At 35.2% G+C, this 24,769-nt stretch overlaps 1 protein-coding gene across 2 annotated transcripts in view; it reads right to left on the bottom strand.

Moving 5' to 3' along the window:
• Positions 1-467: 467 nt before the first annotated feature.
• SNTG1 (syntrophin gamma 1) overlaps positions 468-24,769 on the bottom strand; it is a 471,471-nt gene continuing 447,169 nt past the window's right edge. For both annotated transcript variants that reach the window (XM_057532135.1, XM_007168620.2), the window contains 2 exons: positions 17,492-17,602; positions 468-928 (listed from right to left, as the gene is read on the bottom strand). In XM_057532135.1, coding sequence (XP_057388118.1) covers positions 770-928; positions 17,492-17,602 — 270 coding nt within the window. In that variant the 3' untranslated portion in view covers positions 468-769. The remainder of the gene's footprint in view (positions 929-17,491; positions 17,603-24,769) is intronic.

Consider the following 24,769-nt stretch of genomic DNA (forward strand, 5'->3'; position numbering starts at 1 on the left):
CCTTAAATGAAGGAAAGAACAAGAGGTTCATGGATGTTTCCTTCATTCATCATTAAAGTAACACATTTTGGCATCTTTGAATGACACTGGCTGCAAATAAAACACTCAGTGTCAGTGACCCAAGGAAGAAATAGTCTGTTTCACATTGTATCTACCATAGGTAACATGTAATGATCCTTTTGCAATTCTCAGCAGTATTCTACAATAAGATAAACAAAATTGGAGTGCCAGTGTCAAATCATGGGATGAGGGTACAAGGAGAAATCCACACCAGTGAGTTAAAGTGCTTTCTTCTTGGAAGAGGGTTTTTGCCTGCTGGTCTCTGTGCAACTGTCTCGTTTCTGTTGTTCCTGATACAATGATGGGGCATTCGTTCCTGACCAGGCCCATCATGTATTTGTCATACCAAATAATCTAAAATGCAGAAATGACCATTTAATGGGTATTTTTATTTATAGGTAGCTTACAATTTTTTATATTATTTACATACTCGAGTCATTCATTCTTTCGTCTTCTCTTCTGATGAAAGCAACATACTGGCACTGACCCACCGACAGAGAGCAAGCTATCCTGTTCATTCAGGATGATTCCCAGAGGCCTTCCAAAAATAAATGCTTCTGAAATCCATATGACCTTCTTCTTTTCTGCTGAAATTTCAACTTGGCTTCACCGTTGACTTGATGATGTGATTGCTTCTCCAGTGTCTATAGCGACGAGTATGACTGTTCTGTTTCTAAGTCAAGGTAAGAGGGATGCCAAGCTTAGGCTGTCAGGTCATGTACTTGGCTTTGCTCATCATGCCGGAGCTGGGAGTGGCAGAAGCAGTGGCCTGACTGCCTAAAAAGAGAGGGTCCAAACAAGCCACCTTGGCAGCAAAGAAAGAGTGAATGCAGTGAAGAACAGCAAATAGGTTCGAAAATTCCAGCTCCTGAAAGGGAAAGAGATATGGGTCACATAAAATAAAAACCAGTTTCCTGAAAATAAAAACTACACAACTAGATAATAGCTAGAGCTTTTCTTTCAAGTGCAATAAACTTAACTAGAACCAATGATATCTAACTTATGGAAATTGTAGGCATTTTTGTTCAATATGTTGCTTTCAAATGCATTGCCAATTTACTTCAAAATATGGTGGCCCGAGAGTCAGAAGAACTAAGCATTCTTATCACCCATGAGAGTCTTTTCAATATTGAGAAATGCTGCATAGAAATATATTTGGCCAGATTAAAATTCTACTTTTGACATAGTGTAAGTAAAGAGAAACAGCAGGTTTAAAAGTATTTTTCTCTCTTTACACACAATTCAAATGAAAAATTTGGACTGGAATAATTAAAAAGTATTTTTCACTACTATCTAGAATAAGTTGCTGTTTGTCATCGGACAATGAATATGAAATTCTGAGAGCAAGGGGATATGAATGTTTAAGGCACTAGAAGTCAAATTGTTCACTTCCAAAATATAATGAATGCATTCATTTTAAACTTAATTAATTCTGATTATCATACTTGGTTGTTAAAAAAAAGTTAGCCAGGGCCCACTAACTGTTTGGATTTTTGGAAATATATTTCCCATTTGGGTACTTAAGGAAATGTAGCACCAACCAGTAGCACCAAATAATATATATTGAAATGAAAATAGAAAGAAGTTACTTCAAACCACAAATCATATCAGATTAGCTGTAACATCATGAGTTGGTGCTCAGGATAGGTTTTGAAAGCTGACGTCACAAGTATTTTCATGAAAAACCATCAATAGTCCCATAAAAATGATCTAATTCCAAAAGGATTGAGAGAAGAAAAATAAAAATATGTACTTGATGAGGTCTATTTGATAAACTTGTCACAAAGAGGATAACGAGAGCGTAGTAAACCATATGGAATTGCTGACGAAACTGATGCTATATCAATACATATTAGTCATAAAGGATGCAGAATTGCAATTAATAGGCACATTGCTGATGGTGTTTTCAATTCATGGTATGTGGCAATGGAAAATAATATGAAGTATTCATTCACTTAGGACATATTGTAATATCTGTCATGTACCAAGGAACTATTTAAATAAAATAGTTCACTTCAGGAGTACTTTCTCAGATATGTAATAGGAGGACAATAGGCCACAATATAGATTCATAGTTCGGTACAATGTAGATGAAATAGCTATGCTGTCAAAGTGATTCCTTCCAAAACTTCAGAATATCTTAGTCAGTCTCCTATGGCAAATGTTGAAACAGCAACGATCTGGTTTACCTATTTTAAATTCTTAAAATGATTCCATCTCAAAATGATTTTACTCAGTCATTATGATTTCAGGAGCCGTATTTTTAGCAATCTGCTTCTTGTCACTGTGATGTGTTATTGGTCACCTAGCAGGTTTCCTCTGGCCTTAATTCAATCCCAAAATTCACCCCTTCATTCTTTGTGCAGCCAGCTTATCTCATGTGCAGAGTTTGAATACGTTCAGTGTCAACCCCTAAAAATCCACTAGCTGTAAAAAGGATGGGAAAGTTTTGGAAAGCATGAGATATGCTTGTATATTATTAAAAAACAAAACAATAAAAGACATACAATTTACTCTTGGTGAAGGGGAGAATGTTGAAGGTTGCAACTAGGCAAAAATATAACAACTTTTTCTCAAAAATAATTTTGCCATACTTTATTAAATTGGAGATTATATCTTGCTTGTCAAAAAACAAATAGTCTAAATATATAGATATTTTGGGGATGATTAATATTTTCAGTGATTCATACCTTGTCAAGTATATGTCAATTATTTGATGCAGACTGGCACTTTAAAATTTTTACGCCTTTTTTTGGATGTGGGTAGGCAGGAAATGATAGGTAATTAGAAGATAAAACAAGAGGCAGAGATGCATTCAAGTTTGGTCCTTGATTCCAGAGTCAACTCATCTTCCCTCAGGCTCAGTAGTCACCTTTGGCCATCACATCCACTCCTAAGGCTTCGATTTGCATTTCTGTATACACTAGTAACACTCTTTCCCTCATTTCTAATGTAAATTCTGACCTACAGAATTTACCTATCTACTGAGCATCCACAGGTGACGTCCACCAAGCTATTTACCATGTCCTTGTAACAGAGCTCTTCTGAACCCCATGGATCTCACTAAACATAATTCTCCTCAAAATTTAATCATTCGTTCAGTCAATGAATACTTCTTGAGTGCTTACTATGCATCTAGTCTTTTTCTTCGTGAAAAGATAAAGTAGTGAGCAGAACAGACAGAAAACATGGTTTAATGGGAGTTACATTCTTGTGGCAGGAGACAACATATAAGGGCATAAACAAGTTAAATATAATATTTCTGAATATAATAATAAGCATACTCAAGAAAATAAAGCATGGAAGAGAGCAGAGTGTGGGAGGGCATGCAGGACAAGGAAATCCATATTGTCCTGGAGGTGAAACTTAACAGGACAAAGGAGTAAACCATCTGGATATTTGTGAGAGAAACATTCCCGGCAGAAGTCAATTTCAAAGGCCCTGAGATGGAGACATTCTAGGAGAGCCTGAGGAAAGCCAGGGACTTTCAGCTCTGGGATGGAGTGAATTATGGAGTAATTAATAGGAAATGAGGTCAAAGATATAACTCAGGCCAGAAACTGTAGTGCATACGAGCCCTTTACGAGCTTTACTCTGATTGACATGGAAAACCACTGGAGATTTTTCAGCACAGAGTGACAAGAATTGGTATTGAGTATTAAAATGATAATTCTGGCCACACTGCTGATAATAAACTCTTTGGGAATAAGACTGAAAGAAGGGAAGTTGTAAAGTTTTCAGTTAAAAAATGTGTGGGATTGAAAGTAAAACTGAGTCAAGGATGATTCCAAGATCTTTGGTTGAGCATCTGAAAGAAGGATTTTCAAATCATATATCTGATAAGGGCTTCCTATCCAAAACGTATAAAGAATTCATATAACTCAACAGCAAAAAAACAAACAATCTGATTAAAGAATGAGTAGAAGATATGAAAAGACGTTTTTTCAGAGAAGACACGTAGATGGCCAGCCCGTACATGAAAAGATGATCAGCCTCAGTCATCATCAGAGAGATGAAAATCAAGCCCACAGCGAGGCAGCACCTCACACCTGTTACAACCGGAATCACCAACTCAGTTCGCTGTAGTCTTACAAAAATTGCTGCTGTTTTCAATACAGACCTTGGGATGGGTTTTCCCAATGAACAAGTTCTTAGTCACGTCAAGTAATGACAAGCACTGCAAATATGGGCTTTCCCAGGGAGCTTCCAGATAGATCCAATAATGACTGTTTTCATAATCAAATAGTTAATTTTTCAGGACAAAATTCAGTTTATTTTTTTCCACTTTCAAATGCTTTCATGATTTTTGTAATTTTGCTTTTTTTTAAATTATGAGACGATAACACCAGACCTGATTATTTTGAGTTACTTTACCTCCTTGGAAAATGCTTTCAAGTGTATCTTTATTCTTAAAATTCTGATTTTCAAAATGTTTTTACTTATATTAAATAAAAATACAATTACATTTCTTCTATAGATAAATGGTGACTTTTGGCAAAAAGGAAGAAAAATGCATCATACCATGGACATGTTCCCTTTAACAGCTACTTGTTTTGGAGGCGGTTAATATATTTGTTTTACCTAAAAAATGCCAGTTTAAGTTTTCTAGTTTACCAAGTTAGAGAATAATTTGGATTCTTAACACACATGGGTAAATAAAAGTCAATATCCCTATGGAGAATATAAGAGGCTTGAAAAATAAATTATGTACACCTTCTCAGTGAGAAATAAACATGATTCAGAACGCTCATGATTCCCAGGAGTTTAGGAGCTCTTTTAAAGGTAGAGGAATATCCTGTCCAGAGTTCTCCTTTATCACATATTACTTTTCCTAATCCAATCGTTTGAAATAAAATTTTAGATGAAATAAGTGGTATATAACTCAGACACACACAGACACACACACAGACATACACACACAATTACTAATTTCCCCGATTTATTTCCAGCTGCTCCAGTTTCTTCTATACTATGAGGCACCACCAAACAGGATTGATGAAGGACCTGCATTACCAAGCAGGAGCCTGCCCTGTCCTCATTTTTCTTCCCCATAATCTAAACAGCTGGGGCTCTGGAGAGTTTGCAGTGAAAGCAGAAAGGTCTTCGCGTTTTAGAAAACCTTTGGTTCCAGATGCCAAAAAGAGTCAGAAATTGTGAAAAGCAGGATAGGTAGGAAGCTGATCCTTCATCTTTTATGCAGAGGGAGTGCCTTCATCCTCAATACCTGCCCAGTTTTGTGAATATTAAACGTCCTAATTTATGAGACCTCAAATGCCAAATAGGAATTTGCTTAGATGACTGGTTATTTTCTTCCAAAAGGCAAATTTCAGCACATCATGAATTCTTCAGTGGGATCTTTGACAGACGCTTACTGAGCATACAAAATGTTCCATTCACTGTGTTATATATTCAGTCTTTACCTTCAAACCAGGAAACATACTGTCCCAAGGGCAACCCTTTTAGGCAGACACTTATCCACAATTTATAATGAGAAAATGAAGATTTATAGAGAATAGCTGGAAAGTAGCATTACTGGAACTCAATCCTCAATTTCTGATTTAAGTCTTACTAAACCTTATATTGTGCGAGAAGGTCTCTTATGGCAGCTTGAAGTCTCTGAGGCCATGGAGATTGGGGGCAGGAAAGGGTTTTGGGGAAGAAGTCTATTCAGAAATGTTTCCAAACTCTGCACAGTTCCACTAAATAAAAAAGCAATTTTCTTTTTCCTTCTCTTATTGTACAAAAAGTACTGCCTTTGCTGCCAGACCTCAAATCCAGTAATTTAGGATTAATATGCTGTACACACTAGTTTAGGAAATATTATAAAAGTGTTTTCATGGGGGGAATGGTCATGAATTTCAATGAATAAAGTGACAACAATGCTTTTAGAAGGCAGCCTGTTTTGAAGTCAAGGGATTGTCTAGCCATATTATCAAATTACAATTTAAAAATAGATATACCTAAAGATAATAAATGTTAAAACTAGCAAACAAAAAATGTATTTTTTACCTGGAAAATTTAGTTATGGACAACTATAAGGTAGTAATCCTTGATGTACTAGTACCTATGCTAACAACATAAATTAAGCACTTTTTAAAAAGTACCCAATATAGTAAAATGAGCTTTTTAATAAGTTGTCAAATAACTACAATATTACTCATGATTTCAATTGGGAACCATTCCTCTGTTCTACTAGGAAAGTTCTGGGAAGTTTAATGAGGCTTTGGAAAACAGATGGAAAATTTATTAAGCTTTCTGAGTAACAAAGTGAGAATTTATGAATTTCTACTTTCAGAGAAAGAAAATATAACAGGCTTTTGTATTATAACATTGTCCTTCTATAGCCATAAAACAACAAAAGCAACAACAAAAACAAAAAACAAAGTATGTTCCCCCAACTCCCGTCTTTTTTCAGTATTTCTGAGACTTTTCACAACCAAAAATTTAAACACTACTTAGAACTTGTAATCTTGTAATACATATGGCAACTCAAACACTCATATTCCCCAAACAAACAATATCTCTTGTTAAATAAACTCTGGTTGTAATGTATTTGCCTTGTAACCGGGAATGTATTAATGTACTATTAGAGCGTGTTTTATTTAAAGTTGTCTACTTATCACATATAGCAAGATCTGAGTCCATTTGCTAAATCATTTTATTACTTTTAAAGTCATTTTTAAAAGAAAAGAAACACTGCAAGTGTCTATATTTAAAACATTGGCTCAAGTTTTCTTTTGTAAACTTTATTATGATATTTTAGACATATAACACTGTATGTATTTAAGGTGCATGACTTGATGTTCTGATATATGTATACATTGTAAAAAGTGTACCACAGTCAGGCTAATTTACATACTATCACTGCTATAACTACTATAGTGTGTGTTGGGGGTGGTTTATTTACTATCCATCCTCGCTGCAAATTTCAAGTATTCAATATTGTTACGTACAATCATCACATTATACGTTAGCTCTCTATTAATCTTATCGAACTGAAGTTTTGTTCCCTTGGGCGAACATCACTCCATTTCCCTCCCCTTCCCCCCGAGCCCCTGGCAACCACCATTCTACTCTCTGCTTCTGAACGTGACTATTTCAGATGCTACACGTAAGTGAGATCACGCAGTATTTCTCTTTCTGTGTCTTGCTTATTTTCCTTAGCATAATATACTCCAGCTCCACCCATGTCACAAATAACAAGATGTCCTCTTTCTGTAAGGTTGAATAATATCCCATTTTATGTGTATGCATATACCTCTATCCCTATGTATCTATGTATCTGTCTATCTATCCATCTAGCTGATCTATTTTCTTTATCCATTCATGTATTAAAGGACATTTAGGATTTTTGCCATGTCTTGACTACTGTGAATAGTGCTGTAATGAACATGGGGGTGCAGATATATTTTCAAGATACAGATTTCATTTTATTTGGAAATATACCCAGAAGTAGAATTGCTGGATAATGTGGCAATCCTATTTAATTATTTTGAGGAATATTCATACTGTTTTCCATAAGAGTTGTACCAATTTACATTCCTGCCAGCAATACAGAAGGGTTCCCTTCTTCACATCCTTGCCAACATTGTTATCCTTTGTCCTTTTGATAATAGTCGCCCTAATTGGTGTAAGGTGATATCTCATTGTGGTTTTGATTTGCATTTCCCTGAGAACTAGAAACATTGAGCAACTTCTCGTATATTTGTTAGTTATTTAAGTTTCTTTTTTTGAGAAGTGTCTCTTAGACCCTTTGTTCATTTTTAACTGAGTTATTTGTAATTTTGGTATTGAGATGTATGAGTTCCTTATATATTTTGGAAATTAACTCATTATTGGATATATGGCTTGCAAATAATAATTTTTCCCATTCTGTAGAGTGCCTTTTTATTTTTATTTTTTAAAAATTATTTGCTTTGCTGTGCAAAGCTTTTTAATTTAATATAGTACCACTTGCCCACTTTGGCTTTTGTTGCCTATTCTTTTGGAGTCATATCCAAAATATTATTGGCAAGACCAATGTCAAGAAGTTTTTTCCCTATGTTTTCTCCTAGGAGTTTTATGGTATCAGGTATTATATTTAAGTCTTTAATCCATTTTAAGTTGATTTTTATGTATGGTGTGAGATAGTGGTCCAATTTCCTTCTTTTGCATGTAGCTGTCCAGTTTTTCCAGCATCATTTTTTACAGAAACTGTCCTCTAATTGTGTGTTCTTGGAACATTTGTCAATGATCAGTTGACCATAAATGTGTGGATTTATTTCTGGAATCTCTATTCTGTTCCATTGGTCTATACGTCTATCTTTATACCTGTACCATACTGTTTTGATTACTATAGCTTTGTAATACAATTTGAAGTTAGGAAGTGTGACGCCTCCAGCTTTGTTCTTCTTCCTCAAGATTGCTTTAGCTATTTGGGGTCTTTTGCAATTCCATATGAATTTAGGATATTTTCTACTTCTGGAAAAATTATCATTATGATTGATAGGTATTTCACTGAATCTATAGATCACCTTGGGTAATGTGGATATTTTAGCAATATTAATTCTTCCATTTCATGAACATGGGCTATCTTTCCATTTATTTGTGTCTTTTAAAATTTCCTTCATCAATGTTTTATAAACTTCATTGTACAAGTCTTTCACCTTTTAAAGTTAATTCCTAAGTAATTTATTCTTTTTTGTTGCTATTGTGCATGGGATTGTTTTCTTAATTTCCCTTTCAGATAGTTCCTTGTTAGTGCATAGCGATGCCACTGACTTTTGCATGTCAATTTTGTATCCTATGACTTTGTAAAATTTATTAGTTATAACAATTTTTATGGTGTCTTTAGGTTTTTTTAATATATATATATGATAATGTCATCTGCAAACAGAAATAATTTTACTTCTTTCTTTCCAATTTGGATGCCTTTTATTTCCTTTTCTTGCCTAATTGCTCTGGCTAGCATTTTCAATACTATGTTGAATAGTAGTGACATGGGTGGGCATCCTTGCCTTGTTCCAGATCTTAGAAGAAACAGTTTCAGTTTTTCCCTATTGATTATGATGTTAGTTGTGGGTTTTTCAAATGTAGCCTTATTGTGTTGAGGGATGTTTCTTCTGTACCTATTTTGTTGAGACTCCTTATCATGAAAGGATGTTGAATTTTATCAAATGCTTTTCTGCATTTATTGAAAAAATTTTTTTATCTTTTATTCTGTTAATGTGGTGTATCACATTGATTGATTTTTGCATGTTGAATCATACTTATATCCCGGGCATAAATTCCAGTTGGATATGTTACATAATTCTTTTAATATGCTTTCAAATTTGACTTGTTAGTATTTCACCAAGGATTTTTGTATCAGTGTTCATCAGGGATACTGGCCTGTAGTTATTTTTTCTAATGCTGCCCTTGTCTGGATTTGGAATCAGGGTGATGCTGGCTTCATAACTTCATTTTAGGAGTGTTTTATATATTTTAGAAGGGTTTAAGAATGATTGGTATTAACTCTTATTTGAATGTTTTTTAGAGTTGATCTATGCAACATTTCGGTCCTGGGCTTTTCTTTTTGGAAAGTTTTGTTTACTATTTGTAATCCTTGTTTGTTATTATTCTGTTCAGACTTTCTATTTCTTCTTGATTCAGTATTTAGTTTTTAGGTCTCCAGGAATTTATCAGTTTCTTCCCGGTTATCCAATTTGTTGGTGTATCCTTTTTTATTTCTGTGTTATCCATTGTAATGTCTCCTCTTTCATTTCTGAATTTATTTATTTGAGTATATCTCTTTTTTCTTTATCTAAGAGTTTTTAAATTTTGTTTTTCTTTTCAAAAAATACAACTCTTAGATTTATTGAAAGTGTGATATTGAAGTCTCCTACTATTGTTGTGTTTCTGTCAATTTTTCCCTTCAGATCTGTCAATATTTTTATATATTAGGTGCTCTGATGTTGGATGCATATATATTTACAATCGTTATAACTTTTTGTTGAATTGACTCTTTTTTTCATTATATAATGCCCTTCTCTATCTTTGGAAAAGTTTTGTTTTAAAGTCTATTTTGTCTTATACAAGTATAGTATTTGAGATAAGGTCATATCTTGGACTGTAAGAAAAAGAAAAAAAAAGTGGAATCACATGGAGTATGTTCTCTAACTGTATCAGACTAGTAATCAATTCTATAAATATAACAAAAATCCCCAGATACTTAGAACATAGACATCACATTTCTAAAAAGAAAATCCACCTGTCAAAGAGGAAGCCTTGAGGGAAATTAAAAACACATTGAATTGAATGAAAACAGAAATACAATATATCAAAATTTGTGGAATGCAGTGAATGCAGTTCTAAGAAGGAAATTATAGAATTAAATGTTTATGTTAGAAACAAGGAAGTTTCAAGTTAACAATTTTAAAATCCCACCGTGTGAAATCAGAAAAAGAAGAGCAATATAAATCCAAAGCAACCAACAAGAAGTAAATAAGAAAGATAAGAGTAGAATTCATTAAATTGATCACAGAACTCAATCGAGAAAATAAATGAGAAAGTAATCCTGGTTCTTTGAATAGTCTCTAGCAAGCCTGACAGAAAAAGAGAGGGAAGGCATCAATTACTAGTATCAGGAATGACTCAGGGGTGTCATTACAGAATCTGCAGAGTTCAAAGTGACAATACGGAAATACTATGGAAAAGTCTACACACACAAATTTGACAACTTAGATAAAATTAATGAAGACCTTGGAAAGTAAAAATTACCACAAATCATCTGATAAGAATAGATAATTTGAATAGCTATTTACTAAGTAAGTTAAATTCATAATTTTTAAAAATCCCCAAAATGAAATCTCCTGGCCCAGATGGTTCCACTAGAGAGCTCTACTAAACCTTTAAGAAAGAATCAACAAAAATAGTACACAATATCTTCCAGAAAGTAAAAAAGGAGGAACATTTTCAACTCATTTTATAAAGACAGTTTGTCCCAATACCAAAACCAGGCAAAGACAGTACCAAACAAAGAAAAATAAAATAAGCAAAAAACAACAAAAGAACTTACAGACCAAATCTCTCATAGATGTAAAAGCAAAAATACTTAAAATTTCAAAAAATAAAATTCAGCAATATATATAAAAATTCCACATCATTAAGTAGGGTTTGTTCCTGAAACCACTACATTAACAAGCTAAGCAAGAAAATTGACATTGTTGTATTAATTGATACCCATTCATAGTAAAAACTTTCAGAAAAATGGAGATAGAGGGGACCTAACTCAACCTGAGAAAAAAATTTCTATTAGACCGCTAAATTTAACATCATACTTAATGGTGAAAAGCTAAATGACTTTCCCCTAAAATAAGGAACAAATGAAGAATGTCTGCACTCACTACTGGTATTCAATATGGTATTTAAATATGTAGGCAACAAAATAGGCAAGAAAAAGATTGTAATGTGATACGGATCTGAAAAAAGGAACATATCTATCCTGATTTGCATATGTCTTAATAATCTGTGTAAATAAATGCAAAGAATTTTAAAAATCAAAAATAGAAACAAGGGCTTCCCTGGTGGCGCAGTGGTTGAGAATCTGCCTGCTAATGCAGGGGACACGGGTTCGAGCCCTGGTCTGGGAGGATCCCACGTGCCACGGAGCAGCTGGGCCCGTGAGCCACAACTGCTGAGCCTGCGCGTCTGGAGCCTGTGCCCCGCAACGGGAGGGGCCGCGATGGTGAGGGGCCTGCGCACCGCGATGAAGAGCGGTCCCCGCACCGCGATGAAGAGTGGCCCCCACTTGCCGTAGCCGGAGAAAGCCCTCGCGCGAACCGCAGACCCGACAGGGCCAAAGGAATGAATAAATAAATAAATAAATAAAGTAGCTATAAAATTAAAAAAAAAAAAAAAAAAAAAAAAAAAAGTTGTATGTGATTCTTAAAAAAAAAAAAAAAAAAAATAGAAACAAAAGACCTAGAACTAAGTGCATATATATATATATGTGTGTGTGTGTGTGTGTGTGCATATATATATATAAATATATATATATATATATATACAGGATTCAGGATGCAATGTAAATATATAAACATTAATTATATTGCCACATAGTAGCATTAATATTTGAAAAATAAAAATTTCAAAATATCATTTATATTGCCTCAAAAAAAGAAGAAATGATTTACCTAAATGCCAATCTAACAAAACATGCATAGGATTTATATGATGAAAACTGCACAATACTGAAGAAATAAATCAAAAGGTCAAAAAATAGAAAAATATTCTGTTTTCATTGCTTTAAGTAATCAACATAGTAAAGATGTCAATTCTCCTGAAATTGATATATAGGTTATGCCATCCCTACCGAAGGGGCAGTGACATTATTCATAGATATAGAGAAGGTAATTGTAAAATGTCTGTGGAAATACAAAGCAACTAGAACAGCTAACACATTCTGAAAAATAACAGTAAAGTGGACAGAATCATCCATTTCAAGGATTATTATACAGCTACTGTATCCAAGAATGTATAATACTGGCAAAGAGATAGATGCAAGAAACAGCACCACAGACGTAGGACCAGTAATTTTCGATGAAGCTGCTAAAATAATTCAGTAGAAGAAGAATGGTCTTTACAACAAATGATACTGTTGTAACTGGATAACCACAGGCAAAACAGAGAAGGTCAGCTAAACCCCACAACTTACAGGAAAAAAATGAACTCAGATGTGTCATATATTTAACTGTAAATGGCAAGCTTATAAGACATTTTGAAAATAGCATAGGAGAAAACCTTTGGCACCTGTGACGTGCTGAAGAATTTTTGACATGACACCAAAATTATAATTTTTAAGAGAAAGAGCTGATAAATTGGGTTTGTAAAATTTTTTTAATTTCTCTGCAAGATACCCTGTTAAAAAGATGAAAGATAACTTACAAAATGGAAGAAAATATTTGCAAACAACACATCTAACAAATCCTCATATACAAAATACGTAATAACTCATAAAACTCTAAGTAAAACAAATCACAAAATACAATTCGAAAATAGGCAAAAAACGGGAAAAGACATTTCACCAAAGGGAACATATAGAGAGAGAAAATAGTCATGTAAAATGTTATTCATCATTGCTAGCCATTAGGGAAATGCAAATTAAGACTATGATGAGAACTGCTAAAATAAAAAGTAGTGACCATTCCAAATGCTGGTGAGGATGTAGAGAGACTGGGTTTCTCATACATTGCTGGTGGGAATGTAAAATGTCACCACTACTTTGAAAAGCAATTTGGCGTTTTCCTTAAAACTAAATAAACATTTTCCATATGACTGAGCAACTGCCCTCCTGGGCATTTATCCCAGAGAAATGAAATGTCACGTCTACTTAGAAGTGTGTACTCTATTATTCATAGCAGCAATAACTAAACACTGCAGTCAAATGTCCCTCAACAGATAAATGGTTAAACAAAACGACGTCCATATTCCATATTCCATATCATGGAATACTACTCAGCAATAAAAAGGAACAAACGATCAATATGCATACATAGGGCATTATGCTCAATGAAAAAAGCCAATCTCAGAATTTCACATAGTGTACATTTAATCTATACAATATTCTCAAAATGACAAAATTATAGAAATGAAAAACAGATTAGTGGTTTCTAGGAACTAGGAATGGTGGGAGTGAGGGGCGTGTATAAAGGGCAGCATGAGGAAGATGGTTGTGTATTTGATTGTGGATATGGGTGCACAAATTTACACATGCTATAACTGACGAGAAATATACACATATTGCGTCAATGTTAAAATTCCTGCTTTTTATATTATACTATAGTTACATAAGGTTTACCCACTGGGGGAAACTGGACGAAGGGTACACGGAACATCTAGTTTTATAACTCCCTGTGAGTTGGAGAGCTCACAAACATTTTTACGTCCATATGGCTTTAGGTTTGTTTCTGATGCCTTGGTAACTGTGTTTACTTTTCCCAGAAGACATTTTTCTAACATGTTTTAAAATAAATATTTCTACAGCATTTTATTTATGTTGAAGGAAAGTATAAATAAAACCAAGATTTTAAAAAATGAACGAAAGGAAATAATAGTTAATCAGAATAAACGATTCAGCACACTGCTACACAAAGTAAATTCCAAATACTTCTCCCTATCTTCCAACATCCATCCATTCAGATTATGACTACCTAATTTTGTTTGCCTAAATGCAAAAGAGATTGGGGAGAGTGACTCAATAATGTACCAGGACATATTAAATGAAGTGAAACACAGACAGTTATTACTTGCCTGATCCCAGGCAAGCATCAGGTTAAGCCTTAGGATTATATGTTGTAAGACACACTCCTTGTGCTTACAAGTTCTTGATCTAGTGAAGAAGGCACGCTAGTGAACAAGGACCACACAGAGTGGACACCAATGTTACAACATACATAAATTAAGAGGAGTTATATTATATAATATACAGGAGAAGCTCCTGTCCCCGACTTGGAGACGGGGACACAGGGCAAATTTCCCACATTAAAATTTTAAAAATTAATAGAAATGAACAAAACACAGAAACTGTCCAAAGCATGTGAAAAATGACACAAATTTGGGTTATGGTTATAAACTTGAATTTCTTAAATGTGGGAAGGACAAACAGTCTATATATGTTAAGTCATCACCTTTACTAACTTCTCTCCTAATACTAATACTGCTATTTTTTTTAAAACTTCCTTTGTTGTTATGCTACATTCTTTAAAGATGAAATCATTCATCAGTGATTTATCAAGTGTCTTCCATATGCCAGGTACCAGGGGTATTTATTCCTTACACTTTCCCTGCAAGGTAGCAGTCATAATTTGGTGATGAATTGCCCCTGGGAATATAGCCAGGAAATGGTAAAGATGAGATTTTTTTTTTACTCAAGGGTTACCTGATCCTAATTTTCTTTCCACTGTATCATGTTGCCTACTCTCTCATTAAAAAAAAAAAAGTGCTGCCCTAAACAGAGAAAACGTTGAATTCTCAAATGACATCAATTTCAACCATAAGCCATGCTTACCATAGATGGTCCCATGAGTCCTGTGATGTGATACATGCTGGCATTCCCCTTGCTTTCCTCCTGTGATGGTCCTTTTGACTACTGCTCACAAATTGCAGTTATAAAGGTTATAGCATAGCTAGCACTTGTACTAGTTTTAATCTAATATAATTTCTATGATATTTGCAGAGGTGATACACACCAGTACGGCTAAACAATTCTATACAGCTGGCCACTGTTCTGACTGGCGAGTGTCACTTGTTAAACAGTCTCCATATTTAATTTGGTGCTTTCAGTGTTACCCACGGAGGTGTTACTCTCTCTCATTTTATAGAAGGAGATGGTGACTTTAAAGAAGTTTGGCAACTCACCAATGGTCAGATTCTCCCACTGGTTTTAAGACTGCTCTTTTCACTATTTAAAAATCACTGCCGCTCTTTTCACTATTTAAAAATCACTGCCTTGATATATGTATACATGTAGCTGATTCACTTTGTTATACAGCAGAAACTAACACACCATTGTAAAGCAACTATACTCCAATAAAGATGTTAAAAAAAAAATCACTGCCTCTAAATTCAAGAAAAGCATTCAATAAATATCTTCTGAAACGATTTCTTATTAAATGAGTTTATGAAATATTGCTTAAAACATTATAAACAGAAAAAGTAGTATTTAGAAGCTGGCAGACAACTAATGACTAGAAAAGTTAAGGAAGTACAATTAGGTGCATGTATAATATGCACCACGTTAAACTGAAGCCTAAATACTACAGTTAGTAGTCATTTCGCTACATTTATCTTTTTTGCTTCATGTTGTCAACTAAGGATTTGTTAGCACACTGAAAATATCAGAAGAGAAGGAACTTACCAAATCAAACTTATCACCTAGTGGTTGACACTCCACGTTCGCCACAAGAGTACAGAACTGACAACATTAACACCGTTCACCCGTATTAGGATGTGTCCTGGGTGTGAAAGACTGGGAAATCCACCAAAAGCTAAAGCTACATACTTTGGGACAATAGTAATGCATTGTTTATAGTAACACTAAGAACCAGTTTAAAGAGCCGTGTAAGTGACACGGAGTAACGATCCACGCACGGCAGCCGGAGGGGAGAGCAGAGGTGCCGCAGCCCCACAGAAGGGTCTGCGCTTAGGGACGGGCTGTGATGGGGTGTAGATGTGAGAATTAGGAGACAAGCAAATGGACGGAGCGGGTGAAGTTACCCAGGCCTCTGTCCACACTGATGTGAGACAAATACAAGGCAAGACCACTTGGAACAGGGAAGCTTTAAAGAAACGCAGGAGGACAGAGAGTCAGCAGAAAGGAGCTGCTTGCACAGCCCCCCTTAAACAGCCTGCAGCCCAGGAGGAGTCAGAGACAAACAGAAGGCAGGGGTGGGTATTCGTAGAGAGATTCAGATCAAGAGCTGAGGGGACTAAGGAGAAATATCCAGACAAAAGCATGAGCAGATGTATAAGGCCAGAAAGGCATCGTCTTGTTAAAGGGAGAATGAGGGCCTCTGGTCTGGACACAGAGCAGGGCCGCAAGAGACGCGGATGGGAGAGTCAGGTGGGCTCGGTTCTCGAAAGGCTCTGAATGTCAGGCCAAGACTCCCCCTGGATTTAATACAGATAGGTATGTAACAGAATTATGGTGATTTCAATCCAGAGTTGAAAATTTATGTCTCAGTTTTCATTTCCATAGAATTGATTTTTCACTTTGGTATTCGTTATTTATTCTTTCTTCCCCACTGAAATAATATATTTATAACTCATTCTAACCCAAAGACTGTTGTTGTGAATTTCACAGAAGGGTAAAGGAAATCACTCAGATTTTGAATATTTACAAATATACATTCATAAGCATAAAAGTAGTGAATCTTTCTGATGAGTTAAAACAACATAGTTAATAAATTTCAGAATACTGAAAATTTGCATGGAGCAAAGCAAAAAAATCATTCATTTATTCATTTTATTTAACATAGAATAACATGGGGAAAACATAAATTGATTAAAAAAATATTTTTCTTTAGGGATTTGCGTTCATATCTGAAGAGGGAATAAATAATGATAAACTAGAGTCAGAATATTTTAAATTATTATTTACAATGTGAAAACATCAAGACGGGGACTGTTTTAGTTCCCGGAATATTATTTTAGTGTGACACAAATACAGTTCGTAGGGAATTAAAACTAAGAAATGCAACTTGTTGTGTGTAATTTATTTTAAGGTATGCGTTTCAGTGAAAATTTGCCATTAAAATCTTTAAGTGAATTTATTCTTTTGGCCATGCAGTATATTCCAAGGTAAAAACAGAGAACATGTGTTTTCGCACTTTTGGGTTTCCTAAATTTTCTCCCCTTTCTTTCTTAATGGCATTAATGTAGCTAGAGGTGGTTTTTGTGATGAGTTTCAGTTTACCTTTGCTTCAATCTGTTTAGTATCTGGATTCTGAAACAAAAATTTGATTTTGCTCTTGCCGTCATCTGAAGAACCTTTAAGCTGAGAAAACTTATACCTCCAAAGTACTGCCTAAAGGGAAAAAAGAAACATAGGCAAGTCAATGCAACTCATATCTATATTCAAGCCAAGAAATTGTTCTTTTAACTGGTAAAAGGTAATCATATTGAGTTAGTCCTATATCCCAGTATTAAAAAGTAAATGAAAATATACTTATCAAAGGCTTAGTATTCAATATATCCTTTAATTTCCTGAAATAACTTTGGTTCCCATGAAATAGTCCTTTTAAACATATATATGAATAAATCAATTTGTGTATCTGGTTTTACATTATCATGAAATAGAAACAAACTCAGTTAAAGCCTAAGTCCATGCCAGTGAATCAGCAAAAACACCTATTCTCCATTTCTTTGTTTTTCATCCATAGAAGTGATAAGGTGATTTTCAACTGATAATGCTGTAGAACTTTCTCTTGAAGCGCAAACTAATAACCCATGTCTTTGTCAAGATGAAAGGTCAGCCTGAGTAACCGATCACGACGGAAGCTTCCATGGTGCTCTCATGAGACAAACCAGCACGAGCATCTCATGGGACCAGCCCCGTCCATCCGCGGGGCCTCGGTCTAGAAGATCATGAGGCTGAAAGCCATCTTCCAATGTGGCAGCAGGTTTAGACAGTATGAAATCTACATGCTAGTTTAAAAAGTTTACACTTTTAAAAGTATAATAAAATAGCAAAATCATAAAGTCCTTAAAAATAAGGATGAGGAAATTCTCAGTAATATATAATAATGAGGCATAATGAATTTATACAGAATACTGCTCATTTTTCATTTATTTATTCACCAAACATTTATGCTCTTATATTAAGCATTTTATTATATATTAAGATAAAAAAGACACCGTCAGTTTTCTGAAGATATTAGTCTCTGTATAAGTAGATGTCTTTGCTTTTGTTCTTACTATGAGGCTACACAATCTATACAGAAGCAATATCCAGTCATTACAAATCCTCTTAAATGTTTGCCTTAAGTCTACTACTATAAAGCATCTTTTAACAATAAAATTATCTGGGGCAATTAACTTTATGGAAGAAAAATAGAAGAGTTATATCCTTTATCTCACAACTTCCTCTAAATAAAATCCTTTATGTTTTAAAAAGTGAAATAATTTAAACAATCCAGGAGAACTACACGGTAGTAGGTAAGTGAGTATTTAGTAACTTTTGAAAAGAGGGAGTTCTAGATTTAGGACTAATAAGAAATTATATATTCATATGTACAATTAGGGTTAGGGTGAAAGAAAAACAACAAACAGTGGCAATATAGCGGGAAATACGGTAAAGTATAAGGAAAATCCTAACAACCTAATAAATGAAAAGACAATACTACAGAGAAAAGTCATTGAAGAAAATGCAAAAACCATTACTATTTCTAATAAATATGAGAGCATGTTCAATCTCACTAGAAATAAAGAAGAGTGTGATAATATTACAATGACTTTGCTTTTTCCAAACGTTAAATTAGCAAAGATCACTGAAAATTAAAATAACTAAAGCTAGCAAGTTTACCTTGAAATATTTGTATAAAATTCCTGGCAACTGGGCTTCCCTGGTGGCGCAGTGGTTGAGAATCTGCCTGCTAATGCAGGGGACACGGGTTCGAGCCCTGGTCTGGGAAGATCCCACATGCCACGGAGCAGCTGGGCCCGTGAGCCACAATTGCTGAGCCTGCGCGTCTGGAGCCTGTGCCCCGCGACGGGAGGGGCCGCGATAGAGAAAGGCCCGCGCACTGCGATGAAGAGCGGTCCCCGCACCGCGATGAAGAGTGGCCCCCGCTTGCCGCAACTGGAGAAAGCCCTCGCACGAACCGAAGACCCAACACAGCCAAAAATAAATAAATAAATAAATAAATAAGAAAATCCTTTAAAAAAAAAAAAAAAAATTCCTGGCAACTGTGTGAAATTCTTTAGGGCAATAATTATAATATACGTTAAAGCCTTAAAATGTGGATGTTATGTGGTCCAGACATTCCCTTTCAAAAAATTAACTGTAAGGAAATACAATATATGAAAAATAAAGTGTTAAACGCCTTATTATTAATAAATATAAAAAAATGAAAATTCTGAACAATTTTCATTAAAATAATGCTCATAAGAGTCATGGAAGAGTCATTTACATGGAAAATGCAATAATATGACTTTAAGGGGGACATAAGAACAGGAAAGCAGATAAGTTGGTTAAAACAAAGGAGCTTGTAGAAGGTTGCAGGGGAACGTCTGCCAAAAACATTATCATACGCAGCTCAGGTCCTGACATTAACCTACCGTGTGGTTTTGGACAAGAAACTTTATGTCTAGCTTGGCTTAACTGTAAAAGTAAAGGTTGCAAATTCTCAAATTATAATTATAATTTGAAATAATATTTCATAGGTAGTCATAAAAGTAAAACAGGAATTTGCTATTTCAACTAGCTGCCCTTTCCAAAGGCCAGACTTTAACAGCTGTTAAAGCTCATTATTTTAAATAAAGAGTAACAAAATTAAGAATGCGGATGAGGCAGATACGTGAAGGAAGCCTGGAGACTTTTCCGAATACGGAGCCTGGATCCTCGGCTGTGAGTAGATCGCTCCAAAAATAAATAAAGTAGTTAATGAATCTAATGATGGGCTGAAAGATTTGTCAGTTCAGAGGTAACTCAGTAAACTGGTAAGACTTAGAACCTTCTACGTGAACTGTGTGACTTAACATGCCATGAATTCATTAAGACCAATTTGGAGGAATCTGAATCTGAAAATATAATCAGTAAAAGTTACACAGGTATAAAAATTGGCTTAATTCAAGAATCTTTGGAAACCCTAGTCCTTATACTTGTATTTTGTTTTTAAGATTCTGATAAACATTATGGCAACTACGTTAAGAATATCAACGCTGAAAAAGATGAGTGGACACCACTCTTCTTATACCATTCTATTTCTGTTGCCATAACGTTGTTGTAATATATTTAGATAAGTACATTTAAAATATTCTTTAAGCATAAATTTTTATGTAGATCAGATGACTCCCTTTCTAAATCAAATTTTGGACTTCAAGTTTTCTTGTTCATGTATCAAAATGAAGCTATTGATATTGATTTGTCTCTATTAGCAGAAGAACTTCACGATTAAATGATGTCATTTGTCTATCCATCTTTCAATTAGAAAATCAGTTAACTTTAACTTCTTTTCCATTCAATTTTTGGAATCAGTAAAATTTCAGAAATTTCATTATGTCAAAATTGAAATATCTCTTACTCTGAATGCTATCATAAATTCAGTTAAAAACTTCAGCATTGGATATGTTATTTGTTATTGCAACAATAATATGAATTTGTACTGTTGGTAGAGCACAGTGTTATGGTAATATCAGTATTTTCCTAAATTAAGAAACGTATGCAGCTAAAGTGTACTTGCATTGATTTGGGTGAATACGCCAGAAAACATATACTAACATGAGAACTTATAAAGTGCTGTGAAATTTCCAACAGTAGAAGGGACATGATGTAAGCAAACAGTCCATAATATCTCCTGAACTTTGCAAGCCCAGTGGTCTCTGCCATCTCTACATAACTTTAACCAAGGGGCCTTGGTTTTGGATTGGAAAATTCCTGCAACCAGTGGTAATCTTAATTTGTTGAACTTGATGGAGAGCAAGTCCAAAAGGAGGGAAAAAAAGAAAACAAACAAATAAGAAAACTGATAGCAATGTATGAAAACATTTCTGAGTATTTTTGAAATCTAGAATTCCACCCAAAGCCTTCAGAATAAATGGTCACAGGCCAGATTCTCATTTCCTCAAGTCTTTCCATAGATGATTGCTCTGCTAGCTCCTGGTCAAATACATTTGCTGAAGTTCATTAGCTCATAAAGTCTGAGGATATTTTCAGAAAAAGAAACTCATTTAACTTTGTTCAGCTAGCTTTTCCCATGGAATAGATTTCAAGAAATTCTAAAAAAAAATTCCCTATAAAATATTTAATGGATTTTAGTAATAATGGAGCCAAAATACCTTACTAATGGTATTTATTAAAACTTTTTTTGTTTATTTTTGACAGTCAGAAACAGTGTTCAACTCAACATACTGTCTGAATGACTTTATGAAATGATAAATTTAAAATGTACCTGGCATTTTGAAGATGTCTTTAAATATTTTTAAGTGACTAAAATATGCAAGCAAAGATGTCGTATGTGTGAAGAACAACGCAATGAGTCCCAGCATTTTCAATAATGTAGTTGTAATAAAGTCACTGAAGATGGCTAAGAAACATAGTGGGTAATAGGAAAATATACAGTAAAAGTTTATCACCCAAAGTACTCTCACAATTAAAGACTACAAAAAAAAAATTCTGCAAAAGGATCATTTGCCTCTGAACTACTCTTCATAATAGATATGCTTTCTTTAAATTACTGCAGGCTGTAACAATTTTGGAAAAAATAAAAGAAAATAATGCAGGCAAACAGATAAATGCTAAAACCTTTGGATTCAATGCCATTTGGGTTTTATAATTTAAGGTCATCATTCTTAAACCAGTGAGAAATCTTTATAAACTATGCTTACAAACAGTGATTAATCCACGTATGATTGAAGATGAAATGCTAAAATATTATCAAGCAGAATATTCATGTGAAGATCATGAGGCTCATAGTATGGAATCCATCCCTCATTCCTGACCTTGAGTCATTTATGGGTGACCACATGGACTTCACTCAGGGCCTGTGAACCGTTCCATGTGTCCACTGCTGTCCTTCAGTTGAATGTCATCTTTCTTACAGTGAGTGTAACACTGGTCTAGACCCTTTCACAGCCTCCCACTAATCCCTGCAATGGCTAGGGCACTGCCATTTTCCAGAGGATGCAATTAAGTAAACATCACATACATTCATAGTATTTCACAACTATTAAGTGGGAATCAAACCCAAGTCGGCCATGATCCATGGTTCCTATTTTTCTTTTAGCCCAAGCTGCTTCTTTGGTTTTCTACAATTATTTGCCTAAGCAAACATCAAAGACCCATTGATTGAGCATGATTATAATTGAACTTCCATTGCAAATAGCCTGAAAGATCCTTAAAATAGAGGACAGACTCAGAGACCCATTTGGTACAAGACACGAAACTCAGGAAAGTGATTTACTGATTTTCTCAAGCATAGTCTGTTCTGAGTCATCATTTCTTCTTCTTTACAATACTGTTGCTATTTTAAGCTTTTTTCACACTCTCTCTACAAGTAAAAAGTGTCCCATAAGCTATCCATTTGTTTAAGATTCATGGTTAGAATTGGCTTAAAGTTTAGAAATGCCAGTGATCTAGAGAACTTCAGTGGGAAGGGAAAAGAAAAAGCTTTCCCTTCCTCCATATTTTCGACATTTACCACAGAGACTTTCCGAGCCGGCTGTAATCCCCCAGAGACGGGTGGCAGAGCGGGCTGCAACTGAGGGACTCAGGTTAGCAAATGAATCAAGTGTTTGTATGATATCAAGTGTTCCTTAGATGCAGACTATTCAAAAATGTAATTCATCAATTGTATGCCTATAAATGGAAAGTGAAGCTGCACAAATGAGATGAAAAACTTACATGCTGAACAAAAATAGACAAAACAATCTCTAGGGCTTCCCTGGTGGTGCAGTCGTTAAGAATCCACCTGCCAATGCAGGGGACACGGGTTCGAGCCCTTGTCCCGGAAGATCCCACATGCCGCGGAGCAACTAAGCCCATGCGCCACAACTACTGAGCCTGCGCCCTAGAGCCCGCGAGCTACAACTACTGAGCTCACGTGCCACAACTACTGAGCTCACGTGCCTAGAGCCCGTGCTCCGCAACAGGAGAAGCCACTGCAATGAGAAGCCCATGCACCGCAACGAAGAGTAGCCCCCACTCGCCACAACTAGAGAAAGTCTGCGCGCAGCAACGAAGACCCAACACAGCCAAAAATAAAATAAAATAAAATAAAACACGAAAAACTCTAGAGTAGAATAATAATAATAATAATAAAAAACCTCTAATACATTTATCCGTCTCTTTATCGGGTCACTGTGGGCAGAGCCTAATTTCTCTTGCCCCACAGAAAAATTCCTCTTCCGGAAAATGAAATAACGTCTACATATGAAGGTAATTTAAGCTCTATGTCACCTATCTTCTGAGGAATCTAAGGCTATTTTGCAACATAGGGGACAAACACACCAGAAAGCACAATCTATATGGATTACAACTTATTACACAGAACACGTTGAAAATTACAACAAAATTGCTTTGGAGGCAGAATCTATTTTTAATCTCCCTGTAACACCAATCACCTGGTATTTGACAGTTAACTAATGTTTGCCCAGCAATAACCACAAACATGCTTTTTCTTTTTCTGCTGCAGATTGTCTTGATGGGTCTCCTGGTTAAGCAGAAAATCAAATCTTCCCTCAAAGCCCTCTTTCTGCTTTGCCTCCCGCTTCGACTTTGCACGCAGCCCAGGTACACACCCCCTCTGTTGCCTTCCATCCTCCCCTCCCCACTGAAATGAATTAGCAACACATGTTAGAACGCCAGGGTCCCGTAAGCCCCTCCTCTTCCTTCCTTTTTTTCTGTGGGTGGGTTAGGAGTCATATTTAGTAGAAAACCATGACAAACCTTTTCTTTAAGAAGATTTTTCTTTACACATCTTTATCCTTCTCATTTGTTCTTCATTCATGTGAAATGTATCCTAATTGATTATGTTTTTGAACTTTATTAATTACATTTTTACTAAAACTAGTACATCAACTGTACAGTAATTTTGTAAATCTTATAAATGTGAATGGTAATGATGAATAAAGGGAGAAAAATAGAAATATGAAAAGAAAACAGAATTAGATGAAAGTTCATGGCTTTCACTTATTTCCTTGGCAATATCATATTCGTCAATATATTCCTTACTAGTCATTGAATTGATTCTGTGTCCTTGAACGGTGCTTGAGTCTGGATTAGAGCAATATCTCCACCAATCTCAGCTGTAATGCGTGATGATCAGTGCTGCACCAGGGGGTGTCTAGGCCTCTCCTGAGTTTGTGAGGGAAGGCTTTCTGGAGGCAGATCTGCTCTCAAGGTGAATGTAAGCTGTGGAGGTGTCATGTGGAAAAGCATGGGGTACGGCTGGATCCCCCAAAGCTGGGACACACAGGAGATGATGCCAAATCCAGACAGAGACCAGAACCCTGAGAGGCTTCTATCCTGTGTTGA

Source organism: Balaenoptera acutorostrata, chromosome 17 (genome assembly GCF_949987535.1).
Source record: "Balaenoptera acutorostrata chromosome 17, mBalAcu1.1, whole genome shotgun sequence".
Lineage (NCBI taxonomy): Eukaryota > Metazoa > Chordata > Mammalia > Artiodactyla > Balaenopteridae > Balaenoptera > Balaenoptera acutorostrata.